The sequence below is a fragment of the Streptopelia decaocto genome (genome assembly GCF_964273445.1).
Source record: "Streptopelia decaocto genome assembly, chromosome: 16".
Classification (NCBI taxonomy): Eukaryota; Metazoa; Chordata; class Aves; order Columbiformes; family Columbidae; genus Streptopelia; species Streptopelia decaocto.
The window spans coordinates 8,799,582-8,825,734 of NC_138671.1; the positions used below are offsets into that span (position 1 = coordinate 8,799,582).

General features: G+C 50.8%; 1 protein-coding gene across 1 annotated transcript in view; it reads right to left on the reverse strand.

Annotated features, from left to right (window-relative positions):
• Positions 1-211: 211 nt before the first annotated feature.
• The window catches only part of LOC309446859 (heparan sulfate glucosamine 3-O-sulfotransferase 3A1-like), a 31,507-nt gene continuing 5,565 nt past the window's right edge, over positions 212-26,153 (reverse strand). The window contains exon 2 of the mRNA XM_082067012.1: positions 212-1,043. Within this exon, the coding sequence (XP_081923138.1) occupies positions 425-1,043 (619 nt within the window). The 3' untranslated portion in view covers positions 212-424. The remainder of the gene's footprint in view (positions 1,044-26,153) is intronic.

A 26,153-nucleotide genomic window follows, 5' to 3' on the forward strand; every position in this document is an offset into this window, starting at 1 on the left:
ATTGTCAAAAGTGATGAGGTTTGGTCTAAAACGGCATTTGCAAGCCAAAACCTGGCTGACCTTCCAGGAAGGCTCTGAGCTCCCCCAAGCACCCCTCTCACTTCTGAGGACATGGGGAAACTTTGCACCTTTTTTACTTTTGTTTTTTTTTGCAGAAACAGTGCTAAACCTTGGGCCCATTGAAGGAGGCAGCTAAGCTGCAGGCCATGGCAATAGGACCAGGTTGTTCACAGCCTCCTTTTCTGGACAGACACATCACCTCTGCGAGAAGAAAGAAAATGACAAAAAGCAAAAAAAAATCAGAACCAATCATGTTTCAGCACAACTATTTTTTTTTTTTCTGTATTTTCCCCTTCTCTACTAATATGTAAAAAAAATATATATTATATTATATTTTTCTTTTCTTAAATTATTTCTTTCAGCCTCAGTCCCAGCCGAAGTCCTGCCCCGTCATCTGGTAGAACTTCATGTTGAAGGGCCGGTAGAAGTCCCGCAGTCTCTGCACCACCTCCTGGTCTATGTCGGGGTGGGTCCTGCCTTTCGTCTTCCCCAGGCAGTGGGGTTTGCTGCTGCCTTCTGCCTTCTTCAGGCAGGGGAAGCCCTTGGTTTTGTTGAAGTAGAAGTGTTTGTCGGTGATGATCCTCTTGAGGCCCAGAAAGTCCTGGACCCGGCCCAGCTCCCCCGCGGGGTCGCTGATCAGCCTCTCCCCGCTGACGAAGAGGATCTGCCCGATGGGGAAGTAGAGGAGCCAGTTCTCCAGGTGCTTGGCGTAGATGCCGATCTGGATGGCGCTCCACGAGGTGTCGATCAGGCCCGTAGTCCTGTTTTTGAAGGTCAGGCTCTCAAAGGTGGGGATATCGGGCTTCTTGGAGAGCGTCTGGGTATAGTCCGAGATGGCTCTGGTGACGGGGTCCCGCACCACCACGATGAGCTTTGTGCCCTTGGACATGGAGGAGATGCGGGCTGGGGCCTCCTTGGTGACAAAGTAGCTGGGCGTCTTCTCCATGGTGATCTGCCCCTCCAGGGTCCTGGGCATGAGGTCTCTGAGAGAGGGGGAGAGAGGGACACGTTAGTGCCGAATGCCCCAGGGATGTCCTGGGTACCAAGGATGCTCCTGAGCCTCACGCCTCCAGCCCAGCTTTATTTCTTCCCTGCATGGATCGCGAGGAGGACCGTAATGCTCTGATTCAGCAAAGCAGCCAAACACACTCCTCATTTCCTCTTACTTTGGCTGCCCATTTATCTAGAATTAGACCTAAACCTATTTTGCCTATTCAAGGGCATCTTGGGGGCTTCTTCAGGGGGATCCCACCTCCCTTCTTGAATGGCACTGTAAGAACACAGCCCATCTCTACAATCCTGATGTCCTATCCCTTTAAATTCCTCCCTGCCTGCACTGGGGTTTCCTGCACATTGGCTTAAATTCCCTGGAATAACAGAGAATTTCTGGAGTAACAACACTCCCTTCCTGCAAGGCACAAGGGATTTTCAAGGGCCAGGATGTAAGCCTCTATCTTTTGGTATTTTCAAGGTGGCAGCAAGCTGATGTCACATAAAAATGTGCAATATCAGCCCCCTGACCTCAGCAATTTCCTCCTTCCACCCAGAGAAATCCTACACGCAGCACTTTGGGAAGCTCTCCCAGCCGGGAGCGAGAAGGGACGTGGGGCCGCGTCCATCCTGCTTCATGGTTCCCTTGGGAGTTCAGAGGCAAGGCAGGAAGGTGGAGGAGCTACATGAGCAGCCATTTGTCTGCTCATCCTGGGCGCTCCCTGCTCCTTTCCTTCTCACCTGCCACACCACATCCCATCCCCTCACACACATTCATAGAACCGCTTTGGTTGGAAGAAACACACAATATCATTGAGTCCAATTGTTAACACTGGCACTAACCCATGTCCCTAAGAATCTCATCTCTGTGTCTGTCCAACCCCTCCAGGGATGGTGACTCCAGCACTGCCCTGGGCAGCCTGTTCCAATGCCCCACAGCCCTTTGGGGAAGAAATTGTTCCCAAGATCCAACCTCAACCTCCCCTGGCGCAACTTGAGGCCGTTTCCTCTGCTCCTGGCGCTTTTTCCTGGGGAGCAGAGCCCGACCCCCCCTGGCTCCAAGCTCCTTTCAGGCAGTTCAGAGACCTGAAGGTCTCCCCTCAGCTCCTGTTCTCCAGCTGAACCCCACAGGTCCCTCAACCGCTCCTCTTAAGACTTGTTCTCTAGACCCTTCACCAGCTTTATCACGTCACCCTGTATATCACCCCTGGACAGGAGCCAGAACCTGCAAAACACCGGTGATTCACGCCATCATCATGTGGTCACACAAACCCGTCCCTGCATCCAGGCTCTCAGCAGAGCTCTCGGCAGCTTGGTCTCCTTCCACCAGTCCGGTCCTTCCCAGGGGAATGGCAGATGGATGGGAGGTGGCTGCAGCACCAGTGAGGGTCACCCTGTGCCACCAGCAGTTCTCATGGCAACTGCAGCCCCGGGTCCCGAGGAGCAGGGACCCACATCCCCCCAGTGCTCTGACCCCTCGTCTCTGACCCCGCGGCGGTTGCGACACCCGTGTGCCGTGATGAACGGCTCCCTGCCCGTGATATTGTGACCCTCTCGCAGCAGCAACATCTGGTTTGCAAACCTGTGCAATATGCCAGCAAAATTAAACTCATCTATCAAAAAAGCAACAGCAAAAAGCCAACAACAGCTAAAAACACCAATAACAACCAAACCCCAGGCTGAGTTGTTATGTTACAAATGAGGCAGTGAGGACTGACCCTTCCTAGGGCAATTCTTTCTATTTGCAGCCACATTGCATAAAGGCTGAGCAAAGACATGGTCCTAGAGAAGCCAAATATTTGCTGGTTTTTGCTGAGGGTTTCTGTTTGGGGGAAACTCCATGAATTTGGGACATTCAGGCTGGAGAAAAAAAACAAAAACCAAAACGAAAAAATCCTGAAGGGTATGAAGACATAAAGGCAATTGCTGGTCACACTAAAGATGCAGATGGGTTCAAAACCAGCATGAGGATGGCCTTTGCTGAGCAGACACAGAATTCTACAGTGGGATGATGCTGCAAAGGCCAAAAGTGTAAATGGTTCAGAAACAGCCTGGCCAAATTCATGCTGGACGAAACGAACGGGTGGCCATGAAATGTGAGGGTCCCAAAGCCACTTCAGCCATGGGGAGCCCCAACCCCAATTGCCCTCAGCTGGGAGGAGACAGGAGGAGAAGAAGCCCTACAGACCACCAGCTTTGATACACTTGTCAGTAGATACCTGATGTCAGCTGCCCTCTGGAGGAAGGTACTGGGCTGGACGGCTCTTTGCTCTGGCCATTCATACATGGGGTAGGGGTGGACTTGGTAGTGTGAGGTTTATGGTTGGACTCTATGATCTTGAGGGTCTTTTCCAACCAGAATACTAATATGTAATGTAATGTGATAGTTTTTTTTGCTCAGGGCAGTCTTGTTTTTTTCACCCATGTGCACCAAAGCCCACGTTTCCCAGATTCTTTGGACCCCCTGCAATGACTGAGTCAACTGGAAGTGCCTGAACCCCCGAAAGGGTGAAAGGAACCAGGTTATACCCTGTTTCCCCACTGCTCCCCAGCTGGTTCTTGTCCCCGTCCCGCAGCTCCTGCAACTGTGAGTTGCTGTCAAGCAAGAGCAGGAGCTGCGGAACCGGCAGCAGGAAGGCAGGATGGCTTCTGTTTGTGTTCGGATAAGTGTTGAAATCTCTGCTGCGTCTTCCCAAGGAGGAGATTAACCCCTTCCATGGTGAGGCTGCAACACAAAAGCTTTCTTCAGCGCCCAGGAATGAGCCGGCACCTCCGCTGCCAGGCCGGCGGGCAGGGACACGCCAGGAGCCACGGGGAATGTGCTGCCACAGCTTTTGGGAGATTAATTAATTACAAAGGGCATCTTTCATGGACGTAAACAGTTGCCTGGAGGCCTCCCTGGACTAATGGCATCTGGGTTTTATTGCAAAAGAGCCACTTGAAAAGACAAGAACCACAAAAATGTTTTTGGCAAGAGCAGCCACGAGTGGGTCCTGCCAGAATAAATGGATTCTGTTATTTTAATTTTAGTAGAGCTTGGGGCTTTATTTAATTACTTAATAGGGGAGGAAGACTTTCCTCAAAGGGAGCATTTCAGCTAGGCATGCATATTCATATCTGGCCTTTTCCAGGTCCATACGTTCTTCCCAGCAGTGTTATCTGAGATGGCCATTCCCAGCCAAACTCCCAAAGGTACCTCATGGGGCTGCTGCTCGGGGGGGTTGTGGCCCCTTTCTCACCCCAATGGGTTTTGCAGGACTTCACTTTGGTAATGCAAAGGTTTGGATTTGTCCTCCCTTGGAGCTGCTGCAGCAAATACTCCAGGACCAGGCCAGGGTGGGAGACGTGAAGCTGCCTCGGAGTGCTGGGCTGTGGACGATGCTGTGCGAGGGCTGGGGACGATGCTGTGCGAGGGCTGTGGACGATGCTGTGCGAGGGCTGGGGACGATGCTGTGCGAGGGCTGGGGATGATGCTGTGCAAGGGCTGGGGACGATGCTGTGCGAGGGCTGGGGACGATGCTGTGCAAGGGCTGGGGATGATGCTGTGCAAGGGCTGGGGATGATGCTGTGCAAGGGCTGGGGGTGATGCTGTGCAAGGGCTGGGGACGATGCTGTGCAAGAGCTGGGGATGATGCTGTGCGAGGGCTGTGGACGATGCTGTGCGAGGGCTGGGGACGATGCTGTGCAAGGGCTGGGGATGATGCTGTGCAAGGGCTGGGAACGATGCTGTGCAGGGGCTGGGGACGATGCTGTGCAAGGGCTGAGCACCAGGTGGTTGCAGGACCCAGCAATGCACGTGGTGCTGCTCAGGGATTTATTGATGCAGCCCAGTGTGCCAGTCCTGGACGCTTGACTTCAGTGCTGGGATCACATCAAAACGTCCCAGTAACAGTTGCCCAACCCTCAGACACTCCTGGTGTGGGAACTGAGCTTTGGTGTCGTGTTTATTATGGCTTTTGTATGTCTTTATGGACTTTACTTTAGTTTCCCAGGGCAAGGAAGGTGTTGGCTCAGCCCTGGAGATCAGAGCCCACAGAGACACCACTTTATCTCAAGTCCCTGTTCTTACCAAAAGCTCAGTTCTGGGGAAGAAGGCATCACTTTACGTCAAGAAACCAGAATAACGTATCAGGCTCCATCCTTACAAGACTAAGCACCCAAGGGTTGTGCTTCTGGAAATACAGCTTGGAGGAATGGATGCAATGATACGTGGTGGTGGTGGTTGCCACCAGCCCATGCTGGGTACCCGCCTTGACTCCATCAGGGACTGGGAAATGGGTTAAAACAGCTGGTCTGTCACAGCTGACCTGTGCTGCTGTCCCACCAGCTCGAAGCAGCAAGAGAAGTTGGAGATTAGCAAGAAAACAAGCATTGGTTGTTCCAGAATGAGATTTTTTTAGGAAGGCACAGCCTGTTTCATGTAGGAGGAGCAGCCCTGTGCTGCTGTTTCCCACTGAGGTGGGAGCAGCTTTTGGTCACCGGATCTAGAAAACTCGAGGTGAGTTTGCTGTTTGAAGTCCATCTGCCACTTTGCTCCCAGCTGGACCAAGCCATGTCCTGCTCAGGACCCCCTGGGCAGCACAGAAGGCATTAAAAGCAGCTGGGGATGGACTTGCTGCAAACCTTTCCCACATAAATCTAGTCCAGATCCCTCTTGAAGGGAGGCTGACGTTAGCAGATAAGGGCAGCTCTTCACCAAGCCATTGCAACCCAGAGCAATAAATAAAGCTGCTGTGATTAAAGCCATCAGCCCCATGTGCTCCTTGGCCTCTAGTAACACCTGCCCCAGTCATGTGCTAAGGGCAGGACTCATCTCTTACCTCCAGAAAGTGAGGTCCTTCTCCCTGGTATGACTTCTTAAAAATAACCAGCCTGTCAGAGCCCGGGTATCCAGGCTGGATGGACTGAAATGATCTTTCAGAATAAGGTATGTCAGCCTGAAGCCATGCAGAAGAGCGATGGTGTCACCCCTGTGCTGCTGGGGTCAGCACTGCCCTGTGCATGGCCAGGTCTACCTCGAGCTCACCTGCAGCATGAAGGTGAGTTTGTGCACTGCCTGAAATGGCAATTGCAATATAACTGAGGAGGAGGAGGAGGATGCAGAGCAGGGTTTTGGACCAGCCCTGCGGTTTGCAGCTTGCAGCAACACAGCTCCTCGGTGCCAGAGCAGGAAACAACCCAGCGTGACTGAGCAGCAAAGGAAGATCAGTCCCTGCTCAGCAAATGCTGATGCCTGGTCCCAGCACCAGCAGACTGGGACCTGGCCACAGCCCTCAGCTGTCCTCTGGAAAAGGGATGAAAATGAAGCAGAGATGTGAAGCCGGAGTTCCACACAGCTTGTTCACACAAGGCTGGGCTTTCCCAGAGGTGCTGCTGACTTTGGCCATCAGCATCTTCCCATTACACAGCCTGCAAGCTGCAGCGGGGTTATGAGGCGCAGCAGAACGGCATTGCGTACCCCTCCCCTGCACCCCAAAACACCTTTCCTGAACAGCCCAGCCTGGGGAGCACCTTTCTCCAGCCTCCAGGTGCCTTTTCCATCTTTCCTGCCAGCCTGAGTTACTGATCCAAGCAGTGGGATACATGCAGGAACAGTGGGGAAGGAAAACCCCCAGGCAGATATTAGAACATCCATGGAGCCTCCCTGTTTCCATGGCTCAAAATGAGTTGCCAGTGAACTGCTAATTAACACCTCACAGCAAGCTTTGCAGAAGAAACCTGCCCTCTGATCCTTTTTGCCCTGCCCAGCTGAGACCAGCAGCAGTTTGGTTTTGCTCCCGGTTCAATGGCCAGGGTTTGGCCGGGCTCTGAAGCAGCACAGCCCGCAACAGCGCTGGGAAAGGAAATCACTTGTGGTGGCCAGGGCTGTTTTAAGGAAGTGTAACCGACCAGGTCACCGCAGGAAAAAACTGCATCACAGAAATGCTGCTCTTTCCAAAAGAGCCCAAGAGCTCTGCAATCCCTGGAATGCCGTGGAAGAGCCTTTCTGGCAAGGAAGGGCCATATCTGGTCCTGGAAACATAACACAGGGCCACAAGGAGGATCGGACACTCTCCCGGCAAACCGGTCCTGCCTTTGCACCATGAAGTGATAGCACGGTTAAAAATGACATCAGGTTGTTAGTGCAAAATTATTTGGTCTTTGTGTATGGGAGGAAGAAGAGGAGGAGGAGGAGAAAAAACACATCCCTTTAATCTCTGGGAGCCAGCAGCATTCAAAGCTTGAGGGGAACCCTCCTCCATCAACCACCCGAAAAACCCAGTAGCACTGAGATGGGCACTGGTGCCCTCCTGCCCTTTTGTCCCATTCGACGGCGTTTCTCTGCCTCTCTCTCGGGTGCTGCTTTCTGTATGTCAGGTGTTCAGTGACTGGTACGATGGTGGATGCTGTGCCAAGGGGAAGGAGAGCAGAGCAAAAGGAAGATTAACTGTCCGATGGTGGCTTATTTCACCTCGAATTTCTCTACCAAAATGCTATCAGAATGTCTGTCTCCAGGATGGTGCATGAGTGTGGATGTCACACAGCTCACAGTGCCGGGGAAACATGGATCCTTCTCCAGCATGAAGCTATGGGACAAAGATGGGGACACTGAGGCACAGCAATGCCTGGGGCTTGATGCAGCCTGACACCCCCGAAGCAGTGTGCATTCCTCCCTGTGCTACTGCAGCCACCAGCGAGTTGTCTTCTCCCCGCCAACCATTTCTCTTTTTCTTCCAGACCATTTTAAGCAGTGTCTCTGCAGCAGAAATTTATAAAAAATCAAAGCCTGCTATCACAAACAGTTGCCTTTCCCCGCCCTCGAGCCCGCACTCCCAGAAGTACCATTACAGCCTGTACAGGAGATGATTGAAAAGAAAGATGCTCTGGCAAGAGTGATAGCTTGATGTAACCAGCAGCGTGCATGTATATATAAATTAAAAAACGATGCCTCAAGAGATGAATGTGTCCCTCCTCCGAGGCTGGTGTCCCAGCCCAGGGGCTGTGCTGCCCTGGCAGCTCTAGCAAGGTTTTAAATTTGCTTTGATGAGCTGTGAGGGCACGTTGGAGTTAGCTGCGCCTCCTTCTTTGCCTTCCTTCAGATGTCAGGTGAAATCAATACATGGAAAGACGCATTTCAGGAATCTAATAAAAATTAAAAAGAAAACAACAGCACCAAAAACATCTCCAAGAAAAGCTGTGGGACTGAGGAAGTTGAAAGGAGAGGGGGAAAAGATCAGAGAGGTCTGAAAGGAAAAAAGAAAATCACTTATTGTGTTGCTGGATGTAAAATCACGTCCAATCGACATGAATATCAAAGGGAGACTCTTGCTATTGGTTTAAACAGAGGACGGATTGGGCGCAGAGGATAAACCCAGCACACCGGTAATATGTCACCTTCCCGAATAAAATGCTGTGGCAGAGGCAGGGCCTCTCCTCCCTCCCCAAATCTCTCTGCGCTTGCTGCTGGCGGGAGCTCCTGAGCTCGTCCTTACAGCGGATGCCCGTGTTTATTTGAGCAAGTCTTGGTATTTATGTATTTCATTACATCTGCAGCCAGTAGCATCTGTTTTCACGCTGTATCTGTCAAGGAAAATCTTATCAGCGGAGCTGCCTTCCTCTCCCTCCAGTTAAGCTCCCTCTGAAGTTTAGGAGGTGGCTGACGGCCCGGCACGGATGGAGCCAGCACCCATGGTGCAAATCTCCGCAGCCCAAAGGGACCCCTGGACACCTGCCCTGTCCCCATCCAAACCCCAGCAGCTGTCCCAGCCTCAAACGCAGCCCAGGCGGCAGGCAGGGTCTATCAGGGCAGGGTGACACAGAAAGACGAGGCAGGTGGCCATACCCATCACACGGGCATCCTGGCAAAGGCATCTGCGAGTCCACCTAAGGGCTGTGGCAGGATCCTGGGGGTCCCTCAGTAGATTCCCCCCTGCCCAGTTGCACCACTGCTGCATGCCAAGCGCTGCGGGCAGCTCTGCTCCCTGCACCAGCAGGTTTAACCACCTCAGCATTTAAGAAACACCTCCAGCGCTCTGACTGCCTCCAAAATGGAGACACTAAGCTGTCACGTAGCATCCATGGGGGTAGCAATCTGTGTCACCCCATCCCAAGGTCACAGTCAAGAAGCCTTCTCCTTCCTGAGGAGCTGAGAAACCCACCAAAGAAACACGGCAGAGAAAGCGGTGTGTTTGCAGGGGCTGTTGCTGATACCCACAGGTGCAACATAGACTTATAGAATCATTTTGATTGGAAGAGATCCTCAAGATCATCGAGTCCAACCATTAACCCACCGCTGGCACTGCCCCATGTCCCTGAGAACCTCATCTCCATGTCTGTTCAAGCCCTGGTGACTCCACCACTGCCCTGGGTAGCCTGTTCCAGTGCCCGACAGCCCTTTCCAGGAAGAAATTTTTCCCGATATCCAATGAAACCTTCCGTGGTGCAACTTGAGGCCATTTCCTCTCGTCCTATCACTTGTTACTTGGGAGAAGAGACCAACACCCTCCATGCTCCAACCCCCTTTCAGGTAGTTGTAGCTCATTGTGCATCTCATCACAGACCTGATGCTCTCTTTGTGGCTCCTGGGGCCATCAACTTGCTCAGCATGAGCTGCAACACTCCTGGGCCAGGGAGGGGGCGACTGCTGCTCCATGGACCTGGGGCCGAGGTGGCCGGTCAGGAAGTGTCAGTGTCCCCAAGACAATGGGCTCATTCTGTCCCCAAAAGTCCCCTGTACGAGCAGGCGCACGTATAACTTCGCATCAGTTTTCCTGGCCCTTGGGCGATGGGGTTGTGGGCTGTTTCAAAGGGTCAGGGGAGCATTTGCACAAAAAATGCAGCTGCACATGGGTCTTTGCTCAACAGCCCTGTCCCCCCCGCTGTGCTTTCAGTGCTGCCTCACTGTCCCCTCCCACCCTGGGAAGGGAGATTGCACTGATCAGAGCTAATTACAGTGTGCAAGCCCTCTGCCTAATTGCTCTGATTAATTATTGATGGACAGAGCTGCTGCTGTGAGGGCAGCAGGTGAGCGGGGAGCCCTGTGCTCAGGCAGGTGCCTGGTGACCTCCCAGGTCCCAGTGACGATGATGCCGGTGGCGAGAGGCAGTGCTGCTGTCCTGGCATCCCGTGAGTGGTCTGGCAGAAGGAACCGTGCAGAGAGGCTCCTGAAAATGTTCTGTGCTGGGAAACACATCTGGGCATCTCCCGGAGACATCCAGTGCCTGAGTGCTATCGACAAGCAGAAACTCCCTGGTGCCATTAGCTGTGCAAGCCATTGATTTTCTGTGCTGGAACAAGAAACTCCTTGGAGCTGAGGCAATCACGTGTGGCACCGCTGCCTCCTCCAGGCTGACCAGCTGGGGTTTGGAAAAGGATGCTGAGTCCTGCCCAGTGGTGTTTCTGGTAAATCCCAGTGATCCGCCTACCAGAAGCAGATGAAGAGCTCCAGAGTCCTTGGCCATGGGCCTCTTTACCATGTCTCCATCCTTTGTATGGGATTGGAGACACCACCAGGCACCACCTAAGGAGGTTTCTCTGCTGGGCTTGGGGTTGACTTCCTGCCAAGGAATCCTGTTGTGGTTCCTCCTTTGCTTGGCCACAAACCTGCTCTGTAATCCAGTGTTAGAGCTCCTCTCAAGGCACTCCAGCAGCTCTAACAAGGGTGCAGGTAGGGGGTACGCCATGCACAGGGGAGCACAAGCCCTGCCCTCCCCAGAAGCCCTGGACCCAATGCTCATCACCCCTGGCAGTGGCCACGTACATTTTTTGATCTCCTGTGTCTTTACATCTCGGTGGTCTCTCCAGCACCGTGTACCTTCCTCAGCAGGAGCTTAACTCCAGCAGTGGTCGGGGCTCCAAGCATGGAGCATGAGCCTTTTGCCCAATCCCTGCAGCATCAGCTGATTCTTACAAGGGGGTAAATCAGGCCCACAGTGATTTTAGCCTATTTCCAACATAGCTCCCAAATCAAAAGTGATTCCTCATTTCCCAGATGGATTTGCTTGGGTAAATTCAGGCTTCTCATGCCTGGTTCTGTTGGCTTTTTGGTGCTGTTTTGTATTGTAACTGTGGTGCCTCTTAATGAAAATGGACATGAGTTCTTCTCTCCTCTACAGATGCCTCTATTATTCTGCAACCTGCTGACTCCCCTTTATGCCATATGATGCCAAAGGAGGATTTTCCAGCTGAGATGATGGGCACGATCCTTTCCCAGCCTTGCACCTTGCCCTTCTCCCTTGCAAGTGCCCAAAGTGCAAATCAAGAGCTCCCCGTCCCATTCCCACCACTGGAGGTGGGCAGCAAGGGACAGTCCATGGCTGGAAATGAATCCTGTGACCCCAGCACCCACCAAAAGCAGCGGGTTTGCTGAAAAACATGTGCCCGTTGGCCCACTGCACAGCTGTGCCATGGGGAGGGAGCTCACAACCTCCTCCCGTCACACAGAGGGATGCAGGAGAGTCACATCCTTCATAGGGACCAGCATTACCTGCTGCGTGGACCTCAGTCTCCTCAATTCTGAGGTTAAGATACCCAATTTGGGGACCTGCATCGCCATTCTGGATGTGCACTGCAGATTTTTGTTCATATTAAAGATGTGCCTATATAGGCTGATCTTTATCCCCAGTTTGTAGATGAAGAGGGCAGGAGATAGCATGTGCTCTGAAAAGCTTATGGAGTAAAGACTGAGAGAGGAATAAAAAGAAAAAGAACATCTGCTATAATTAAGCCTGTCTCTAGGGGCACCCCTGAAGTGTTAGACATGTGCATCTCCCCAAAAGTCCTCCCGGGTCCTGCTGGTGGCCTCAGGAGGACCAGACCTCACCCCAGGTGAACCCTCTTGATGGGCTCAGCCTTGGGGTGCCAGGGCAGAGGGGTTTGTACTGGAAAGAACATGGAAGAACCTCAACCCTCAAACCAGTAACCATCTCATGTCTCTCTCACTTGAGGATCTTCAAGACCACACACTTCAGCCCTGACTAAGCAAATCACCTAAAGAGGAAGGTTAAAGAACTGTTTATTGTTGGAAATGTCTCCCTCTCTAGGACTCATTTTTTGATAAATTAGCTTCAGCTTCATTACTTCATGATATATTTCCCTTGACATTTAATTATACTTACCCCAAACACATTAAGCCAATCAGTCTGAACAGCTTCTTATTAATATGTAAATTTCTCCTTTGAAAAGCCATGAATCTGTGAAAAATCTCTTCAGACTTCAATTAGGCCCACTTGGGAAGTTGGAAACCCCCTGAAATGGTCCAGAGCCAGAGGGGACTGATGGGGCTATGGGGCCCAGACCCACAGACACACCTCGGAGCCTGGTTTTAGGATGGGAGAAGGGGATGCTGCCATTCTCTAAAGCACCTGCACAGGCCTAGAGCCATGAAGAGGGATAAATTGTTGCCTCTAAGGATGCTGAGAGCCTGGCCCAGGTTGGCCAGAGAGGTGGTGGATGAACCATCCCTGGAGACATCCCAGGCCAGGCTGGACGGGGCTCTGAGCAACCTGAGCTGGTGAAGATGTCCCTGCTCATGGCAGGGGGGGCACTGGGGGACCTGGGAAGGTCCCTTCAACCCAAAGCATCCTGTGATTCTAAGATGGGAGATTGAATACTGCAAAGCAACACAGTGATGGTGACTTATCCCCATCCCAGCCCTTCTCTGCAGGAGATGATGTTTCTCCACCAGCCCTGGAGACAGGGTGACCCTCTGCTGAGGACCACGAAGGCTTCTCCCTGCAGGGGAGCTTCACGTGGGAGCTGCAGAAGATGCAGTGAAATCTCAGCCCAGATTCTAGCAAAACAAACAGGAAACCGGTTCCCCTGGCTCCATGGGCAAACACGACATGATTTGCATTAGGCAAATAAATTGAACCACACAATTAACCATCTGCCCTGGAACAGATTTAGGTTTTGCTTTAAAGCATCACTTCCAGCCTCCCTCTGCTCTCATACCCATCTGAACGCCACAGGATTCTCTAGTCGGAAACCAACGGGGATTAAATTCATTGAATCATTCCTGTAAGTAATTGGAGAGGAACATCAACGTAGGTACTACAGCCCCGGTGGCCTTTGGTCTTCCTGACTTGTTTCCTGTGGATTACGACAATGGACAAACCACAGAACTGCTTCAAACCCTTCCAGAGTCTCCAGTTCCCACCAAAAGCCTTTACTTGCTAAAACAAGATCATTTCCTGGGAGCTGCTGTGTGCCACAACATCTTCTCGAGAAGAAGTTACCCATTTCATCTTATTTCAAAAAAGGTTGCAGTTTTTTAAGAAATATGACTCAGTATATTTTTTTTTATTCCCTACAGTTAGACATTAAGATCGGAAATACATTGCAATCAGCGCACTATATAAATAGTCCAATTTCGGAAAACAGCTCTCATGAGCAATAAAGAAACCCAATTTACTATGCACTATAATAAAAATATCTCTTTTAGCATATAAATCAAACCAAAGTGAACAGATAGAAAAAAATAAACTCAGCCCCCCTGGTTTTTGCCCGAGAGCGGAGGCAGCTGGCCCTGGGGAAGGGCTCGCCTGCCCTAGATAAATATATGCAAGAGCAAATCTGTTAAAAATTGTAGCCACCACTTTGTTTTCTAAAGGTCCCAGTTTATCCTTCGGCAGAAGAAGGAGGGCTGGGGAGAGGTCGGCGAGAAACACAATCCTTTCCTGTGTAAACAGTATAGCCCGTGCTGATTTTAAGTGCATCATATGGTGTATATTTTATGTGTGTGTATATAGAGAGAGAAAGAGAGATTTTTCAAGCCAGCCAGAGACATAAAGTGATCTTATATCATCTAAAACCAACAATCGGACTCGGACTTCTGGCAGTTTTCCTTACAGTCGTCCCTGCCACCCCCAGCCCCTTCCCCCACGGTGCGTGCTGCCGTCTGCCCCCATTATTTTTCACAAAGGCATATAAATCACTGTGGAAACTCTTATTATCTTATTTTCCCTCTGCTTCCCTCTTGTCTGTTTTGAGAAAAATTAATGCATTTGTCTCCAGAAAAATGTGCAGTCTCTATAATTCAGTTTTAAAACAAGCACAACTAGCAAATGGATAGACCTCGGTTAGGAGACTCATTTTTCATGCGAGTAATTGAACCCTTCCCTTCGATTTTTCCTTTGGGTGTTAAAGACAACTGATGCCTTCCTGGAATTTGCTGAGGTCTAAGAAAGGTGGAAAGACAGACAGACAGCAAAAGATAGAAAGAAAAAGACAGAAAGGAAAAGAAAGAATAAAAAGATGAAGGGAAGGGAAGGGAAGGGAAGGGAAGGGAAGGGAAGGGAAGGGAAGGGAAGGGAAGGGAAGGGAAGGGAAGAGAAGAGAAGAGAAGAGAAGAGAAGAGAAGAGAAGAGAAGAGAAGAGAAGAGAAGAGAAGAGAAGAGAAGAGAAGAGAAGAGAAGAGAAGAGAAGAGAAGCTACCAGTACACCCACCCCTAAATGGGAACTCAAATCAATACAGTTCTTCAGATAAAGTCCCTCAGACAGCGGTGTGTTTTCCCAAACCACAAAAATCACAGCCAGCTTTAAAATAATCCCCATCCCTTGTGTTGTGGGGCTCCTGGGCACAGCAAGAGTCTCCTCCTAAGAGCAATACATACAACAGACTCCTGTACAAAGCCATCTGCGTCCCCAGCACAGTCCCTGGACCGCATCCTCGTGTCTGATCAGCTCCGAGGCCCAATTCACCACTCAGAAGAACTCAAAAATAATTCCAGAAAAGCCACAATCAAGTGAGTGCTCAGGCCAGCAAAGTCTATTGTTCCTTTGTCTCTCACCATATTATGTCTGTCCCCTGGGAGCTACATTATTGCCTGCAATATATAATGTGATTTGCTTGTTTTCCATGTCTGCTTCATTTTTCTTAGGCACAAACACATAGGTACCCTCGGCTGTGCAGACTCACAGCAATGCATTTGTTCTGCCCATGGAAGAGGAGGAGGATGGGAGAGGAGCGAGGATGGGAACCGGAGCAGGACAGAGGGGAGGTGGGTGAGAAGCTGCAGGCAATGGAAAGGGGCATGAAATACTGCCTGGAAACTAGAAGGACACAGAAAACCATTGAATGGATGTGATTTGGAAAAAAAACAAAAGGTGTTCCTCCATCCTCCTTGCTTCTGGAGGAGAAGAAATTCTCAGAGACCAAAAATCAGGACATAGTGACTGCAGGAATGGGCAGTGGATGCAGGAGGCTGAGCCCCACCTGGGCCACTCTTGGGAGTTTTGGACACCCCTGTGTCCCTGTAGGTTAAGGGATCGACTGTGGTGTTTGTCAGAAGCGAGGAGAAGGCCTTTCTCCCTTCTCTGCAGAGATAAAAGGATCCGTCCTCCAAGGTATTGTTGTGAAATCCTGAACAATTCAACAGAGATTATTAAACTTGGAAAATACTGTGACATGCCCCATTCTGCTGGAGATGCTGCATGTGTATGTGTGTGTGTGTGCACATCAATGGAAAGATTTATGAAAGAGCTGGACACCTCAAAGCACCCTCCCTGCTTTTTGAGAACAGAGGTTGTTTCTTAAATTATGCTGAGAAGTGACTTCTTTATATATCACTACACATTTCCTCCTGCCGCAATGCCAAAAAATCCTCTATCTGTATTATAAAAAAGAGAGAGCCTGACCTCAGGCTGTGACAAGTTTACCCTCGGAGTTATTCTTCATCTTTCCTGTGCCAATGCTTTGTCCTTTTGCAAAATGAAACTTTAATGGCTGGAAAAGGGCTCCCGACTTTCATTCCTGGAGCAAAGCAGTCAAGTGCAAAGAGGGCAAAAGCCTCCAGAAAATAGAAAGCTTAAAAAGATTCCTCCTAGCTTAATTTGCAAGTTGTGGGCAAGGCGGGGGTTAGTGCTGAAGAAACTGTGCCAAGCAATCGCACCCTGGCCCCTCCAGCCCCTCGGTCTATTAGGGGATTTGAGCCCCAGCTCACAAGGTCGCGCATTAAGAGCTCGTTTTTATTCTACCTCCTCCCAGGGAATGCATCACTGTCTGACCCGGTATCAAACAGAGTCATCTGACATATTTCAGCAAGTTCTAGCTGATAGCATATCTAAATTTCATGAGTAAATTGCACAGTGTCTAGCTTGGGTCCGGCTGGTCTGTAGTTTTGTACCACACTCACTTTCCTGTCGCGGCATGGAGGGGACATGGCAGCTGCTGCTTGGGCATTGGTGTGACACTAAGGGTTCCAAGAGTGAATCCAGCTCATTACAGTAAAACAGAAAAACAAAACAAAACAAAACAAAACAAGAAGATGAAGAGAAGAGAAGAGAAGAGAAGAGAAGAGAAGAGAAGAGAAGAGAAGAGAAGAGAAGAGAAGAGAAGAGAAGAGAAGAGAAGAGAAGAGAAGAGAAGAGAAGAGAAGAGAAGAGAGAGAAGAGAAGAGAAAGAGAAATGCTCTCCAGAATATGAATGGATGAAAAGAAAACCAATTAGTGACCTCAGCTTCATGAGTCAACCTGAGTTGTTTGGTTCCAGGCCAATAAACCCTCATCTTCCTCACTCAGCACCGAACTAACATGGGCTGGGGGTTTCAGATCGGCTCCTGGGGATGATCCCCAGACTCTCCTTTACCAGGGCTGCCCTGCTGGGAGCTCTTCCATGCAGAAACCCCTTGGCAAGGCCAGCCCTCCTCCCCCTTCATTTCTCAGCATCCACAAAGAGCAGAAAACCCAGCCCGACCATGCTCTCTCTCATTGCACTCCCCTGGGAAAATGTAAGAAAATGCAGGAAAAACTGGCCAAGCCCAAGCCCACACTGATGATCTCAAAGGTCTTTTCCAACCTAAGTGATTCCATGATTCTATGACATTCTTAACAGCAGCAGGGATTTCAAATCCATGCTGACCCATGGCCATCAGACATCTCCTGGTGGTTGGGGCATGGGGTGTCACCTTGCAGGGCAGTGGCACCACTGGGACCTTTGGCGTGCTATGATCTTCCCATCCCAAAGTGGAGAGTCATGGGGGGAGCTTTGAAAAGTGATTCTGTGTCTTGGGAGCCCAGGTCTCCCCAAGAGGCAGCAAGACCTGCTCTTAAGCCACTTTGGAAAGCCCAGCCAGGACCATTGGAGATGAAGATTTTGAAGTGTGATCAAAGAGACTCACAGAGATAGCAAGGAGGATTAATGCTTTTACAAAAACACAGGGAAAGCTTCTTAGTTATTCCAGTGGGGCTTTTTTCAAAGGGGCCTAAGGGAGTTAGGCACTTAAATCGCACTCAGATCCTTCATTTAGTTTGCAAATCCTGCACTGGAGTGGTGCAGAAGTGTGACCCCTGAAGCATTACTTTCCGAGCGTGTCTGTTTGAGTGAAAAGCTGAATTGATTCTGGCTGTGTTGGTGGCCCCCTGCAGCTGCTCCTGCTCCGTATCAGCGGGAGCCAGCTCACTGGTGGGAACAGTTGAGAGTACAACGTGTTTAAAGAAATAAATATGGGACCAACTACACATGGAAACCTTGAGGGTTCTGTGTTGAAGGGAAATCACTGAGAGCAGCTCCATGTCTGGGGTTAACGCTGGACGCAACGTGCTGGAGGATGCTGCTCATGGCAGATCCAGGCTGTGAGACTGACCTCCAACCAGGCAAGCAGCCTGGCTAGTCCTGCCCGATGGATTTCACCAAGATCTCTAAGCAAGCTGCAGGAATCACTTATTTAATGAGTTTGCTTACTCTTCACTGTTCATGTCCCCCTGTATTTTTTTTCCCTCCACAGGCAGTCTCTTACAGTTAAAAAATGTAGAAAGAAGACTGAGGGGTTCCCCAGAGAGCTGCACGTTCATGGTGTCTTTCAGCATTTCCACCACCACTGCTAATGCTATCGTGGAGGGTTACAGCTGTGGGAAAGCAATATCGGGAAGCTGGAAAAAAAGGCACAAACAATAAACAAAGAACCTGTTCTCATGCAAATGATCCTCACAAAAACATAATTATAAAAAAATAAGACAGACAAGAAACACACACCATGGCCCAGCCACGGTGAACTTTCCAAGCCTTCCTGTCAGGTCCAGGGACTTTCATTTCACCTTCTCCATCACCACAAACTGGACAGGGAGCCCCATCCAGCGAGCCCCCAGCACAATGCAAATGGGTTTGGTATTGTTGGGAAACATGGCGCACATGTGATGTGCTATTGTCCCTAATTTGATTAATGAAGCGATCACGCTAACGGGGCATTCCGCACCCCCCCAGCACCTTGTTACTAACCCATGCCAGGAACTCCCCATCAGAGCATTAATTCCCCCGTACTCTGCTTTCCCAACCTTGTCAGGTAATTGTTTATGAAAAGATGAATGTATACAATAATACTGGGTGAAGGGAGCTGATGTATGTGGTGTTAATGAATGAAATAATCAGTTTGGTAATAACTGGCATGTGTATTTGTCAAAAGGGAACCAGCAGGACATTAGCATTCTGTAGCCACCGAACCTTTATCTCCTGGGCTTGTGTTTGACAACCGCCCCCAGATAGTCCATGAATAAAATCCAGAGTAGTACCCAGACATAATTAAACTGCCAATGTGGATGTACCTAAATGAACTTGATATCTTAATGACACTAGATAGCACGCGAATAATGAAGGCGGCATGAAAGGGATGTGCATAATGAACACAGACATCCCGGCTGTCGCTGAGGAGCCACCCGTGGGGACCGTCCTCGCCAACGGCGGCCCCTGGACCTCCTCGTTAGCACGGGGGACATCGCCTGCGCTCCCACGCCAAGGGGACCTGTGCCGTGGGGCTCGGATGTACCAGTGCTGGGGACAGTGCTGCCCCTGTGGGGACAAGGGCTGGTGTCCTGCACTGCTGGCCGGGTTGTGGCCATGTAGGACAGGGTGACACGCAGGCACTGGGCTCTCAGACCTGCCTGCTGGCACATCTCACTCCTTCCTCCAGAAATCCCTCCTTTGCCCCACCCTGCACCAAATCCTCACCGGTCCTGCTGCATCTACTCCTCCAGAGACTTCTGGCGTGGTCTTGTGCTGCACAGACATGGTTTTTAGGAGCATTTAATAGGATTAAATTACCAGACATGCTCCCTTTTATTTTTTTAGCATGGAGATTGTTTTCCAGGAGAGAAGCCACTCCTTGGGGACAGGCTGCTCTATATCCCAAGATAACTCAGCACCACATGTGGAGCCACAACCCCTCCTCATCCCCATCATCCATGGACGTCAAACCAGACGCACCGTCTCCCAGCACCCCTGGGTACAATCCTTGCTCTGGAGGATGCTGGGCGCTCCTCAGAGCCCTCCCACCCATCCCTACAAAGCCACCCCAGTGTTACGCTCCCATTTGCTGGTGTTTGCTCCCGAAAAGGCAAATTTCAGCCTCCTCCTGCAGGGAGGCACCGCGCTGGGCTCACACGCCACACGGCTCAGAAGGTAATTGCCACTTATTGCTCTAATGGCTCCAATTTTAGCAGCAAATGAGTGATGTACAGTAAGCATCAGTCTTATTAAAGAAATAATAATGGGAAATTAGAGCAGGCGCTATGGGGAAGGAGCACTCCCCTGGTTATGAGGGATACAGCTGTGCTGGCATTTGACAGCACAGAGTCCCTGCCTGCTGCTGATCTAACTCCAAGATATTTGAATACAATAAGTTCAGCACGTAGGAAAGCAACCGGCTCAACACGGCTCCGCTTGGTCCGTAATGACTGATCCACTGGTGGCTCAGCAACCGCTGCGAAACCAGCGTGGGAAATGTGAACTGGAACAGGTCCTATCTCCCTCTAAAAAGGAGATAAGGAAAAAACACTTAATGAAAGTGAAAAAGTACAGCAGGCTTGGGGGAAAACAGCTTAAAAACCAGCAGACAACGTAGCCTGGACCACTCCAGGGAGAGCCGACACAGCAGCCTGCCGGGTAGCACAGCAAGTTGTGATGCAGGATGGAGTATTGAGATGGGTTAAAAAACATAACTCTTGCTTGCGCCAGAAAAGGGAAAAGGTGGCCCAGGGAGGTGACAGGAGAGACCTGGGCATGCACCACCAACATCTTGAGAAAAGACAGTCACCCTTAGAAAGACATCAGAGAGATGCAGCCAAAGAGCTCCATGTCCCTACCAGGTGACACCTTCAACTTACTGCACTCTGCCCCTTTACCCCTGCTGAAGGTTTGGCCCTGCCTGCCAATTATTTAACCATTGCTTTCCTTCCCAGTAAAGACATCCCCGTGGTGCACCCTCATTAGACAGTAATGGTGATTTCATTAGATTAAATAACTCCGATGTCCCCCAGAGACCAACAGCACTTTAAACATAGAGCCTCAGAGTTAGAATTACTGTTATTTAACGTTTATTAGATTACAAGGCAAATCCAATTTTTCCCCTAAACATATGACGGCTATGATTTGCCTAGCGGGAGACGTTAAGGACAGCATTCCTGGAAATCCATGCGGAGGGGGAGAACCGTGCCTGAGTCAGCAATGTCGGGGTGACCCGTGGGCTCGTGTCTGACAGCCCTTTTGCAGAGTGTGAATGAGGCTCGGGGGTGTCCCCACCATCCCTGCCCTCACTGTGCTCCAAAGCCAGAGGGTCAGATTGACCCGTATCTCCTGCGTCAGCTTATCGCCCCCTCCAGCAGGAATATCACCAGGAAATAATTGGACCTTTTTGACCCATGGCCCTGCCATTAATCACTCCCTAAAGCTCCCTCCTGGCCTTTTTTTCCCCCAAGAGCCCCACGGCTCCCAGCAAGGGATGTGTCTCTGGAACCCATGTCTTCATTCACACCAAAACACCCAGCAGGCTCCAGTCTGGGTCTGGACTCCTCCATCCTACTCACGCTTGGATGTCCCCAGGGCCGTGACAGCCAGGAAAGCGCCTGGGAGCAGCCAGGGCTGAGTGCAGCTCTGCAGGTCACCCAGGCTTGGGCTCCTTCATCTCAGTGTGGCTTACACCAGCTTTTACAATGCTGCTGGATTTGGCCAATGAAACCAAGTGCTGCTGCACAGGCTTTAGTAATATCCAGAGTCACTCATAATTTTAAGCCATATTTACTCCAGAGCAAACACACCCAAATTCCTTCCTCACCTCTGCAATCACCACCCTGATGCTTTTCCCATCTACCTTCCCAGGGTTGTAATGCAACCGAGCCTGGGCAGTTCCCTGTGAGAATGGCGCTGGGGACAGAGCTCTAGGGTGAAAGCCGAAAAAGCAGCAGAAGCATGTGCTAGGGAGATGCTTATATTGTACAAAAATAAATAATTAAAAAACCCAGTGCTGCAATAGAATGTTTTCTGACATACCAAAGAATCCAGAGGTACACTAGGAAACCAGAGGTTTCACATCTGGCCTGGGAAGGCTGGCGGGTCCCGATGGATAAATCAAGCCCATGGCTTCTCTCAGCTGCTCCCGGTGTTTGTGGCTGGGGAGATGAGCTGCTAGCCTGCTGCATCCCCTGGCATCAGCAGGCAGTGATGGGGAAGCACCAGTTTCTTCCTCTCACCTCTATTTTGGGGCAGGCTGGAAGGGAGGGCAGTGAAGGCTGGATTTTACTGTTGTAAAGCCCCTCGAATAGCCAGGCTGCAGGGATGGGTGCGTGAGAAACGCAGACACATCCAGGTATCAGCTGTGAGCCAGTAGTTTGCTGTCACTTGGCCAAACAACTCAATTACAATTAGGAAGCAATGAGCAGACTAAGTCTGTAAAACTCCGAGGTGCAGCCTCCTTTAACCCCACAGCTCACAGCTTGGCTCACCCACCCTGCCACATCGTGCCATGGAGGCAGCATGTCCCCACGCTGTGACAGGGGGCTGTGACCCCCCCATGCAGGCAGGGCAGAGCTCAACCTGTGCAAGTGCCGAACGAAGCGGCTCCAGTGCCTCAGTGGGCTTCGCCACCAGGGCTGACTGGTCAAACTCAATTACATGCTGTGCACAGCATCTGGGTCAGGCTGCAAAGTCCTTCCCCCCATCTTGGCCCCTTCAGAGGCTCCCGTGCTAACCACTTGTGCGTCCTACTAGATTTTTTCTTTCTGAGGCTTTTCCAGAGGATTTACTGCTGCTGGAAGTGAGAGGGGCAGAGCAGCATCGAGACTTGTTGCAAACACAGCTCCGGGAGCTGAGCTCTGCTGCCCTGAGCCCAGCTGGGCTGAGCAGGGATCACACCCCATGCACGTGGCAACAACACTTAAAACTGATGAGACGCCGTTTCCAACCCTCTGTGCATCCTCTGCATCTGCCTGTGGTTGGAGCAAACACAACCTGGAGAGGGAGATGCCGGAGGGAGGGATCCGGGTGCTCACCAACTGCAGGAAAGCCAAGTCCCACCCGCACTAGAAGCATCTTTAGCAACGACCTTAGTATTTTCTTATGAGCTCAGCAGTGTAACCTCATTTCAGATATGGAGAAACTGAGGCACGGGACAGAACAGGCCCTTGCTCACCACCACCCAGCCAGGCTGAGTGTGTCCCAGAGCATCCTCGCTGCCCTGGACATGACACAAAAGACACACAGCACAACAAAAATCCCATCTCCTGCCCTAAGGAGGGTCTAGCCCGAGCAAGACCCTGCTACAGCAGTGACCAGTGAGGTGGGAACCAGCCACCCTGGCTCAAACAAGGAGCAGTAGCAGCCAGACAAGAAACTCTTGGCTGTTCGATGGGCTTTCCTACCTTCACTTCTTTGCTATGAAATGGAGAGGTTGGTGTTGCTGGTCTCCTTGGAGAGACAAGTGTTGGTAGAAAGTTTTCCTTCCAGCAGCCTCAGCTCACAACTCTGTGCTCCTCCCTCCTCTCCAACCTGCCCTGTGATGACATTTTTTCCTTGGCTCCATGACCTCCTTCCGCAGGACATGGGATGGGCGATGCCACCATCCCTGCCACATCTCTCCTGGGGGATGTATCGCCCTCCAGCCACCCAAACACACAGATAGGCTGGGGTTTTAATGCTTGCTCAGACACCTCCAGCAGCCCTTTAGACCCAGCCAGGTTTGCACGGGGCTCACACCCCGGTTCAGGCAGCAAAACCCTCCAGCAGATGGGCAGAAGTGAAGAACTGGGGCACTACCCATGCTCTGCTCACTGAGTGCAGTAAAATGTGGCTTTTGGGGTTTCTTTCCTTCTTTAGAGATGATGAATGAGCTAACAACCATTGTCACACAGGTATGAGATTGATAAATACCAGGCAAATATTTATAGACAAATATTAATATTCACCTAGCGCAGTTCAACAGTGCAGGAGGGTGGGAAGATTGCACAACGTTCGCTTTATCCCTTGCAGCGACACGCAGCTTTTGCACAGAGAACAACCCAAACCATCTTGCAGACCAGAGGAAAGATCATTTCCCAGCCATCAAAAGCCAACTGCCCCAAGCCCCGTAGGGCTCTGCCAGCAGCATGGTGCCCAGCAGGTCCGCGGATGGCAAACAAAGACGACTGGAGCCAGTTAAAACCGCAGAGTTAATTTTTAGGGGCAGAGACTAGAATTACCTGTGCTGGAAGTTAGCCCGGACACGGGGATTAGCACCCTCAGCCCTTGTAAGAGGAGTCAGGAGAACTTTCCATGACCTTCTGCACAAGGAGCAGATTGAGAAGCGGGGCAGCACCGGGGGATGTGGCTGATGCTGAGGGAAGCTCAGCCCATGCTGAACCCCCATCGCTGATGCTGGTACCAGCCTCCCTACCAGGATTACAGGAGACCAACAGCAGCACCAAGCTAGATACCAAAGGTCCTGTATGCGAAAAGATGCTGGTGTGTGGTACTAGATGTTAGGATACAATACCATGAAAGCAGAAATCAAATGTTAATGACAAAATGCAACACTTGAGAGCCTGAAGATGCACATGTGAGTGTTCATGCACATAAACCACCAGACAAACACAGAAGTCAAAACAATTTGATTTGATATTTTCCCATAAAGAAGAGACCCTGCTAGAGAGATAAATTAATAAATAGCCAGCTTCTCATCGCGATGTCACTCTTGAACATCTCTCACCAGGGGCAGGGGTGGGAAGGGCAGTTGTGGTCAGACTTGACACAACTGTTCACATCCCAAATTCCAGCCCTTGGTTGTGCTCGGGAAGCGAAGCTGAACAGCACAGCCGGGCCAAGGGAGGATGCTCCATCCCCTGTTCCCAGCCGGGAGACAGGCAGGATCCCGCTGAAGCTGCTGTGCTGGCATCCATGGTCTGCACAGCTTCGTGCAAGGAAGGCAGCTGGATGCCTGGAGTTGCCCAGCTGGGGTTTTCTTATGTGACACTTGGGCACGGCTGCTCAACAGAGAAGGAAACGACCACACAAGGTTTCCAAAGCTCCCTCAGGGTAGCGATGGGAAGTTTCTCCTCTGTTTCCCACCAGCGATGTACCCGGCAGCAGCCTGGAGCCTGGGGGAATTTGAGCAGGGATCTTTATATCTCTGCAACAGATGGTGTCGCAACAGCAAGAGCATGTTCTGAGTTGCCTCCCTTCCAGGAAGCAAGAAGGATGGTCTTGCCACGCATGAAGGGAACTGGTGATTTCTTTTGCTGAAAGATTTCCTCCTGCAGAATCGCATCATTCAATGATAGAAATGCTAAGAATAATTCACTCCCTAGAGTAACTCTATTTATATTCCCACCATGGCCATGATCCTACTCATGTACCCCCCGGGGAGCCACGAAGGCTCAGGAGGGCACAGTTTGGAGGTTAACATGTTTAACCACAAACCGTGAAAAACTGAATTACCCAGGAGGTGGGTTATGCAGGAGACAGGCAGAGACACCGGCCACTGTCACGGTCCCCAGGACGGCCCCGGTCCTACAGACCTTGCACAAACAGCCCCACTGACCCGCACACGCCTTTGTAAGGGGGTGAGACCCCAGCAATGCAACTTTAGCTGCAACTTAATCCACTTCCCTTCCGTAATACCTGCACGTAATGAGAATTTGCAAAGATTTATGGCCATAACAACCACCCCTGCTCCCCCTCACTAGCCACTGCTGTTTCCCTACAAAAGCAGTTTGGGTTACGTCGATATTCTCCAGGGGAAAAGCATAATTAGCAGCTCAGGACTTTTAATGCCTACGTCAGGAAGGGGGCACACGGGGTGGTTTATTCTCAGGTTTTCTGCTCACTTGTTGTTCACTCTGAACTCTTTGGAAAGGCACCAGCTCCCTTCCCCCTCCCCAGACCTAACTGCTCTTATTAGAGACTTCAAAAGCTTGGGGTGAAATCCTAGCTCGGCCGCACTGAACAGATACACCGGTGGTGATGGTGCGGCCAGACCATGGCCCCAGACCCCAGACTCAATGTCATTATTCCCAGGAGCCCCCCCGAAGGCAGCAGAAGGACAGACTATGTGCCTAGGTGGGGATTTGCAAGATCTGACCTTAAAGGAAGACTAGTGGTTTAAGCGGGGTGAATCTGCTGCTCGTCTAAAGCATATCGCAATTTTTGCCATAAATGGGCTCTCGCCCCAGCCAGCTGGAGCTTTGTGCTGCTCTTCACGAGACCCGGCTCTATGAATTTAACTGACAAAATCTTGGACAGTCGAGGCCATATTTTCAGGATTGCTCAGCACCAGCAGGCAGGGCCAGGGTAGCCCCGTTTTCCAAGCACCCCAGGCCCAGGCAGAGCTATGGGGGGACAAGAAAGGTGCTGATCCCCTCCAACCCCCATGTCCCAGGGCATGAAGCCATATTGGAGAGAAGGATGGGGTCTGTTGACTTCTGAACCTCCCTAGTACACCCCCATGCACACCACAGGATCTGGCAGGAGCAGAATCCAATAAAATCCAAAGCACTTAGTTTCACAGAATCGCAGAATGTCCTGAGTTGGAAGGGACCCAAAAAGATCATCGAGTCCAACTCCCTGCATAAGACAACCCCAAAATTCACACCATGTGTCTTGATGCTTTCTAAGGGGAATAGGGTTAATGTCTCCTCACATACCAACTTATGAGCTCACCCCATCATCAGGAATGGACATGAGTCCTGGGTATGAACTTCTCCGCTAACAGAAAACAGAAGTGATATATATAGATGCAAAATGCTTAAAAGAACCACCAAAAATAATAACCCTTTGGGGTTTATTTAAGGAGTAAGAAGGGAAAGAGCCCAGTCCCAGCTCTTTGCAGACAGATCTTGCTCGGGGTGTGTGTCTGGACGGTGCCATCCATCAGGTGGGCACACTAGCT